Source organism: Triticum aestivum, chromosome 7D, assembly GCF_018294505.1.
Source record: "Triticum aestivum cultivar Chinese Spring chromosome 7D, IWGSC CS RefSeq v2.1, whole genome shotgun sequence".
Classification (NCBI taxonomy): domain Eukaryota; kingdom Viridiplantae; phylum Streptophyta; class Magnoliopsida; order Poales; family Poaceae; genus Triticum; species Triticum aestivum.
This window is the reverse complement of record NC_057814.1, coordinates 119,266,370-119,275,508: the sequence shown is the minus strand read 5'-3', so window position 1 is coordinate 119,275,508 and position 9,139 is coordinate 119,266,370. Positions and strand designations below refer to the sequence as shown.

At 43.0% G+C, this 9,139-nt stretch overlaps 1 protein-coding gene across 1 annotated transcript; it reads right to left on the bottom strand.

The window, feature by feature from the left end:
• Positions 1 to 6,183: 6,183 nt before the first annotated feature.
• Positions 6,184 to 8,856, bottom strand: LOC123167774 (ubiquitin-like protein ATG12). The gene is made up of 5 exons (XM_044585638.1): positions 8,721 to 8,856; positions 8,582 to 8,640; positions 7,383 to 7,451; positions 7,237 to 7,299; positions 6,184 to 6,949 (listed from the first exon to the last, which is right to left on the bottom strand). Exons 1-5 carry the CDS (start codon positions 8,746 to 8,748, stop codon positions 6,890 to 6,892), a joined length of 279 nt encoding a protein of 92 aa, XP_044441573.1. The 5' UTR covers positions 8,749 to 8,856; the 3' UTR covers positions 6,184 to 6,889.
• Positions 8,857 to 9,139: the final 283 nt, after the last annotated feature.

The following is a 9,139-nucleotide window of genomic DNA, read 5'->3' as shown; positions in this document are numbered from 1 at the left end:
TTTCGCAACTGGATCACCGCCCTGCTCCATACGTCCTCCTCAAGGACATTGCTCAACGGAGTGGCCGGTCCTCCGGTCTTGCATGCATGTGGCCTTCGACAGGGGAACCCTATCTCACCGTTGCTATTCGTCATCGCGATTGACCCGCTGCAGAAAATCCTCAACCTTGCAACCACCCATGGTCTCTTCCATAAGATTCGAGGACGGAGGGCAATATTCTGCACTTCCCTCTACGCCGATGATGCGGCGGTTTTCATGGCCCCTATCAAGGAAGATATTGAGAACCTCTCAAAGGTGCTCACCTGCTTTGGCAACGTGTCGGGCCTATGCACCAACTTTCAGAAGAGCTCGGTTGTCCCAATTCATTGTGAGGCTATTGATCTAGATGCGATTCTTGCTAGCCTGCCGGCCACCAAGGTTGCCTTCCCCATCAAATACTTGGGTCTACCACTCTCGGTTTGGCAGCTTCGAAAAGGGGATTTCCAGTTCCTTGAAGATAAGGCGGCGGCACGGCTTGTGCCGTGGGATGGGCAAAACATCACGACCATGGGGCGATGTGCTCTTGTCAAGTCAGTCCTCACTTCGCAGCTGACCTACCACATCATCTCCCTCAACCCTCCTGCCAGCACACTTCATAACTATAACAAGATCCAGAGGGCTTTCCTTTGGGCGGGCACGGACAAGGCCACCGGGGCCAAGTGTAAAGTGAGTTGGCGCAACGTTTGCCGCCCAACCGACCTTGGGGGTCTTGGTGTCATCGACCTCACCAAGTTTGCGCGGGCGCTAAGACTTAGATGGCTATGGTTCGAATGGAAGGATCCATCTAAGATGTGGGTTGGCCTTGACAACCCTTGCGACAAGATGGACCGAGCTCTCTTCTACGCATCTTCGCACATCATCATTGGCAATGGGGCCCGTGCACCTTTCTGGGATTCACCTTGAATCAATGGGGTGGCGCCCTTGGACTTGGCACCACTCATTTTTGATATCACCTCGAGAAAAAAGTGGAAGGTGCGTGAGGCCATGCATGGCGATGCTTGGCTTGAAAAAATTAGGCTGCCCATGGACTAGAGAATGGAGCACATTACACAAATTGTGACTCTCTGGGCTCGCTCTCGGTCTATTCACCTTCTGGACGGAATCGAAGATGACATCATATGGAAGCATACGACAAGTGGTCACTACTCCGCGACCTCGGCATATAAGGCTCAATTCCTTGGCGCCACGCGATCACCCATGGGCCAGACGATCTGGAAGGTCTGGGTGCCCCCAAAAGTCAATTTTTTTTGCATGGCTTGCAACTCAAAACCGACTTTGGACGGCGGATAGGCTCCAGAAGCGAGCTTGGCCAAATTGCGGTTTATGTCCTCTTTGCAAGCAGACTAATGAAACGGTGGATCATCTCTTCTTCAAGTGTCGTTTCACTAGGAGGCTTTGGGGCATGATCAAGGATTGGCTTGGGCTAGACGGCATGGACACTTATCGCTGGAATGACGAGCGCTCCATCAAGGATTGGTGGATCAACATGTCCGAGAAGAACGTGGCAAATCGGAAGGCAATGGCAACCCTCACCATGTTGTCTTGTTGGAATATTTGGTGCGAGCGGAATGCTAGGGTGTTCCAACAAAAATCTACGCTGCCATCCATCATTTTTGGTAACATCAAGAATGAGGCTAGGCTTTGGATCGCCGCCGGCGCGAAGCAATTGGGAAACATCATGCCGCGAGAGTAGAATCTATGTATCTTATCTTGCTTTTCTGTTGTAAAAGCAACTCTAAACTTCTTCTTAATTAATGGATGAGGCAAATCTTTTGCCTCCGTTTCGAAAAAAATGCTTTAAAAAAGTCACGACAAAAACAGACTACGTGGAGATGGTGAATCTTTGGAAATCTCAACACAACTCACGATTCTGATGCCGCACCCCTCTTACTAGAACTTGGAGAGCTAGCTTCGTGTTCTACTTCTTTTATTTATTATTCAACATGTAAATTGTCCTGCTTACTTTTCGGCTCATTTTTGTGCCAAGTCAGCTTGCACATTGCATGTCACCGATGGTTGGCTGGATGACCTCCTAGCTTCCTCAATTTGAATGAACCTGATGCTAACTCTGAAAGAAGCCGCTTAATCTCTCCAACACTCTTACTGCGCAATGTTGGAAGGCATCACTCGGAGCTTGCAACGGACAGAACGCCCCATCATCATCCAAGCAGAATGTGTTAACTGTTATTGGTGCTCTCACCAGTTCCTCGATGGACCGGTCCCCCTAATGGGCATCTGCTGATTGAAATCCAGCATCCACTTGAAGGTTGTGAGTTTATTCCCTACAAATTACTTCGTTCACAAAATAGGGCTGCTCATTGTTTAGCTAACCATGGTAGAACTCGTTTTAGCACTGCTGTTTGGCTGTGCCAATTACCAGAATGCATCTCTGAGATTGTATTAGCAGATTGTAATCCTGTTACCATGGAATAAAACTCAGGCACACAGGGAAAAAAACATTCTTATTGCTCTCTTATAACCCTTTACACTCTCTCCGATTGCAAATATAAGGTTCTTTTCTGTGAAAAATATAAGATATTTTATGGACACGACTATACTTTTCTTTGAAGCTATGTTCCAAGGGACACGTTGAAGATGAAAGCGACCCCCGGAGACAATTGCTTAATGGTGATAAGCACGTGCACATGTGGTTTGTGTCACCATTGTAGCTATCTGCCATCGCTGACAGGGATCCTCGTTCCATTATACGCCATACAAATGCAACATCGGTGTGCAGGCCATGTCACGTGCAGAAGACATTTTTTTATTCTAGAAAAAAAGTACTTCCTCCATCCCATAATATAAGAGGCTTTTGAGTCAAAAGTCAAAAACACTTATATTATGGGAGGAAGAGAGTAGTACAATAGAATTTGAATATTGTATTGGTGCCGACTTGTCTCAAGTTAGCACCGCACTGTTGAAAAACCCAACCCAAATACCCCCACCCTTAACAGTACTAGTACTACTCCTTTTTAAATAAAAATTCAGAACTTTTAGAACTAGTACATGTGCATTTGACGGACAGAGATCAGGTAACATGCACGGTTGCATGTCACCGTGTGCCTTGCGGCCGGAATTCAAATTTAAACATTGTGAAAAAATCTGAAAAAAATCATGCATGTTCACAGCACATATTAAGATAACCCCTAAAAAATTCAGATCAAAATTCGAAACATACATAGAGAGACAAAAAAGAGAAACTCAGATGTGAATAGTCTACAGAGAACCATTCGCGAACTATTCATGACAAATTTCTCTTTTTTGTTTCTCGATGTATGTTTTGAATTTTGATTTGAATTTTTTAGGGGTTATCTTAATATGTGCTGTGAACATGCATGATTTTTTTCAGATTTTTTCGCAATGTTTAAATTTGAATTCCGGCCGCAAGGCACACGGTGACATGCAAAACATGCATGTCACCTGATCTCTGTCCGCATTTGACATGGTATTTTCAGATCTTTTGTACACCATCAATTTGCAGCTGCACAGAAGCACCCTTGCAGTGAATGCCATTGCTGCTACATCTAAAAGTTTGTTTTTCGAGTACACAAAACGCATGCCCTTCTTGTGAAAGGCAAGCAAGCACATAAAATACAGAAGCTCTCTCTTGTCGACAAAGGACTATAAGAAATACTAGAGGACACGAAAAATTAGAGTGAAAAAAGGCTATAAATACACCGGAGGTCTTAAGGGGTGTTTGTTTCCAGGGACTTTTTGATGTAGGGACTAGAAAAAGTTCCTCTTAAAGACTTTTTAACCAAACAGAAGGGACTACTAGGGACTAAAAGTTCCTTTTTGGGACTAAATGAAGAAGACTCTTAAGGAGAGTCTTTTTTAGGACTTTTCCAACAATGCCCCTCCCTGCACCCATTGCCCCGCCGCCCCATGGTGTTGTTTGGTTGTTATTTTTCTGTATACTAAGGGTAACATGGTCTTTTACATGTCATTTAATAACCTCTAGGGAGGGACTAGGGACTTTTTAGTCCCTGGAAACAAACAGGGGGGACTTTTTAGTGACTAGGGACTTTTTAGTTGGGACTAGAAAAAGTCCTAGGACTTGTGAACCAAATAGGGCCTTAGAACTTGCGTGTGCCGGTCAGTTTGGTGCATAAACTTGTAAAATACGTTATTCTAGTCATCAAACTTGTGTGGACGTGCAAATACGGTCACAATTCACGTACACGGACGTATCCGCTGCCCTGCATGGTACACCAGCGTGGCAACGGCCTGCTGTCAGTGGCTGATAGTGGTGCATGTGAAAAAAAATCAGGAAGACCCTTGGATTTTTTTTAACTGGTCGTTCGCTGGGTTCCACTGTACAGTGTAAGTAGAAATAGGCAGGAAAAATAAGACGGGTGAGAGAATAGTGAACTACTAACATATATATCAGGATAAAAATACTCCCTCCGTCCCGAAAAGGTTGTCTCGAAGTTGTCCAAATTTGGATGTATCTAAACACTAAATAGTGTCCACATACGTCCAAATTTGGACAATTTTGAGACAACCTTTTTGGGACGAAGGGAATACATATTAAAGATGCACTCTTTTTAGCAACCAAAGATACATTTTATAATTCTAAAGAAAAGATGCTTTTTATAAAGGAATAGAAGAAGAACCAGGGTAATCACCAGACAAGACGATAGTTGATGCCTTAAATGAGATAAATTTACTTTTTAAAAAAGGGTGGGCGAATTTTTTCAATCCATTCAAAAAAATCGTTGATTTGTCCGGAAAATTTACATACAATTTTCTAATTTAAATTTTTTGAATTCATACAAAACTTCGTTGATTTGTCTGAAAGAATTTACGCATGTTCATTCTGCACTATATTTTCTTTTATCAAGATTTTGAAATTCAAAATTACTCAAATTCAAACAAAATTAAGTTGTTTTTATTTATTTATGTACGTTCATTATGCACTATATTTCCTTTTATCTAGATTCTTAAATTTAAAATTATTCAAATTTAGACAAAAAAGTCATTGATTTTTCCAAAAGAATTTATGTACATTCATCTGCACTATATTTCCATTTTTGTAGATTTTAGAATTCATAATTATTCGAATTCAAACAAAAAAATTGCTGATTTGTCTGAAAGAATTTATGAAACTTTGACCATTTCAAAAAAAATCTGAAATGCGTGAAAATTTAGAATGCAACATACGTGTTTCTAATTACGCGAAAATATCTTTATAATGTTTATACAATTTTTAAAATTTCACGTACATTGGTTTTTTTAATGCCACAAACATCAGAATAAGTTCTTTTCTTACATAGAACAAAGGAGATGGCAACATAAAGAATGTTTATCCGTATATGATATTGGGTCGCCTTAGACAGTTTGTTAGCTCAGGCACGAGCGACCACGAGCTCACAGGATAGAACCGCGGAGCTACCTTTTTTGGGTTATATATTTCGTCTTTAATTATTTGGCCCTTGTTGAAGGATATTAAATATAGTCGTGCAAATTGAACATGAATCATCTTTGGTCTGATGGCAGTGCATGCGAGGCTACTAGCAAGCTGGTCCTGGGTTAGAAACACACCCGTCCCATTTGTTTTTCATTTATTTGAGGGACTCATTACATTGAGGGCTTTTATGCAAATCTATCATGCACGCAGGGTCACAGTGGCTGACAGGGGGCCCTGGCCATGCTGGCGTGCCACTCAGGCAGCGGATACACATGCATACACCAAATGTGACTGCATTTGCACGCTCACGCAAGTTTGATGAATAGAATCACGTATTTTACAAGTTTGTGCACCAAACTGACCATTGCGTGCAAGTTCTATGACTCCCGGTGTATTTACCTCAATGGAAATCTATCCCTCCTACCCTTGCCAACGCCCATTGCTGAAACTCTTCAAAAATACACACGCTGACGCTCGCAAGACGTCACCAGAGCAACTACATCCCATACAACTGAATATGCTACGCCAGCACAAGAGCGGAACAAACCCCTCCAATGTCAGCAGCCCTGAATAAATGGACACAGCGGCATCAACGTGGGCGCCTATTCTGCCGCAACAAATGCAACACTGCCGGTTTGCTACTAATCTCTAGTCCACTAGCTTTACTACTCATGGACAAGTGTATGAGACCACCTAATTTGGAACATGCACACTTGTACTAGCTCACTGCTACCTTCATAATGAAAGTCATCTTAATGACATGACCATGACAGTAACTGGAAAATGAAAGCCTTCTTAATGACATGACCGTAGCAGTAATTGTTAAAAGGAAGAGGACAACGCAATCCTCGGAAGAAAGGTTAACAGGCAAGCATCTTGCCGCAGGGCCGCAGCCAAAGAAAGAAACATCACACCACTGTCGACGATGGCTACCAGGATCATGAAGACGGTTTTTCACTGCCAGATGGAGGACGCGGAAAATGAACTTTTGTCATTGCCACTACGTTGGACATCAAGGTGCACGAAAAAGCTTTCGCTTGAGGCTCGGCTTGACGTGCTCAACAACCGGTGACTGTCTTAGTGGCACGATCAAAGATGAAGAATAAAGATGGTAGATTCCAGGGAAGAGAAGAAAATTCAAGTAAGCATCTCGCTACAGACAAAACAATTTAATTCGTTTCCAGCAATGGCAGCCGTAGAAGAGCAGAGCATTGTCTCTACCAGGAAGAAAAGACGTCTTGGGTTTTAATTGCAGATGGAAAGAATGTGGAAAACGATCTTGCTTTTGCCATTATGCTGAATATCACGTGAACGAAAGAGCTTCCTTTTGAAACTCAATTTGGAGTGCTTTACATCCATTAACAGTGCCGTGAAAAGTTAATTTTGGAAACGAAAGGGTTTCCTATGCTTGCTCAAGCAGATTTTCAGCAAGTTCACCTTTTACCCCCATGCCATGGATGATGCGTAATTGACCACCAGCTGCCCATCGATTCCAAAGTTCTGCCATGTAAAAGGAAGCAAAATGTTTAACCACCATTAATCACATATCGAATTCCAATTGCTGCTACAATAAGATTAGGTGACTGAACGATCCGTGCTACTTCATAGATTGTCTGCTAGACTAGCAAAAAAAATGAAGTGTAAACTTTACAAGCATAATGTTTTTGTACTTCTCTTCAAAGCTGATAAACAATCAGAATAGCTGAAGGCTATTTATTTGACAGTACATTTCAGGGCATGTAAGACTGAAGAGGGCCAAAAAAAGTAACGAGAGTATTGAATCTTACATTGTATAAATCAGATATCAACTCATCTGGATTCGGCGAAAATGCACTATTCACATAGAGAAACTGTGGGAAAAACAGAGAGAGGTTATTGATATATTTCCACGTATGTTGATCCACTCCATATGAATTACATATCGCGTTCTTACCACTGTGTCCTGGTGAATTTGGCGGCGAAGAAATTCAACCACCCTCGCAAATTTCTCATTTCCACCAATCTGAAAGAAAACCAGGGGGTTAAAAAAGATTACCAACCACCAAGGCACTGACTGGAACACAGTCTGTCTATGTTCAAATTGCATGAACCAGAACAAAGTACTTCATTAGTGACATATATTAATTCATTCACTTGTTGAAATAAAGAGTAGCATATAATTCTCACTAGATGACAGACTTTACGGAGACAATCTACTCATGAAACCAGGGCCTTCCATAACTTGAGCACAAATGGTTGTATCCGTAAAACTAACAAATACTTATGGTCAAAAAAAAAAACTAACAAATACTGATGCATCTAAAGCTATGACGGATTCTAAAACTTAATACTGTAACCCTCTACAGCCTACAGTGAATAAACGTAAGTTTCACACCAATCTGACAAGCTCAAAATCAAAAGTAAGCAATTACAAACACCCGCCAAAATAATCTGACAGGATGTCTTAAGGCGACATTGTCGAATTACACCAAGTTACTGTTTTCGGAAAACAACTACTTCTCGAAGAGAAACATCACCTCTACTGCACATTCTCATAAATTTATTGAAAGTGTATGTACAGAAAAGTTGCAACTATCAAAGACGCATTCTAATGATTCTATCCAAGTGGGGAGTGAGGACATGTTCTGGGTGAGTACTACTGACATGGACATGTAGCATATACTAGTTAGACAGTAGTAAGGGTCGAGATCCTGATGTCTTTGGCATACACATCTTTCTTTTTGGCACGATTACATCAACAGGAGACTTGATGAGGCAAAGCCAAGCATGCCCTTCCCCATCACAGCAATCTTTTTCTCCTGCTGGCTACAGCCAAAGACACGTTGCTGCGATGGCCCCGGGCAAGCAACAGACCAGTACGGCACTACTTCTAGGCTACGGCGCTGCTGCTTTCTCCCCCCCAAAATAGCACTAATTCCGCTCTTACCCAAAAATAATCGATGTTCTGTGGCTGCCGCTAACTGCCGATTTGGTCGGCCCGGGCCAAAATTACCGCTCGAATCGCCCGAGCCAGACAGGGCAGCAACCTGCGTCAATGCGAGATCTCTCACGGGATGGTGACCCGAGGTACGAGTAGATTTCTGAGCTTGCTGGTCGCGTAAGGCAAGCAACAGCGAGAAAAAGTGCGCGCACCTTGAACTTGGACTGCCGCAGCTTCGGCGCGTTGGCGACCGACTGGAAGTTCACCACGACTGCGGATCGGGAGCCACGAGAGGGTTGAGCGGAGAACGGACGGAAGGGGAGGAAGAGGGGAGTGGGAAAGGCATCGAACCCTTCTTGTGGTTGGTGTCGGCGGCCATCGCCGAAGGGGAACGGAGACGACGAGGGAGGGAGGAAGGAGGAAATTTGCGGCGAGGCCCTCGTGAGAAGGACTCTGTGGGATGCGACCCTTGCAGACGGGTTTTGGATTTGGATTGGATGGGTTTTCCTTTTTTTCTTTTTAGGGGTTAAGCCAAATTTTATTACTCAAAGTCCACATGATGTGGGATATAAAACGGGTCATGGGGTGTGCCAGACCAGACATGGCGTCCCTGATCTAAGGATTGAGCAAACTTGGCTAACCTATCAACATCTTTATTCACGGATCTGCCTTCAAAAGTTATATTACGATTAAACAATAAAAGACGTTGTCTAATCTCACTAATTATTGCTCCCTGAACTCCTCGGCTTGATTTCTGGATATCTTCAACA

Coding starts and splice junctions, on each gene's coding strand:
- LOC123167774 (XM_044585638.1), bottom strand. CDS start 8,748: ATGGCCGCCGACACCAACCACAAGAAGG. Junction 7,300..7,382: donor AAATTCACCAGGACACAGTG/GTAAGAACGCGA, acceptor TTTTTCCCACAG/TTTCTCTATGTGAATAGTGC. Junction 6,950..7,236: donor TGATATCTGATTTATACAAT/GTAAGATTCAAT, acceptor TTTACATGGCAG/AACTTTGGAATCGATGGGCA.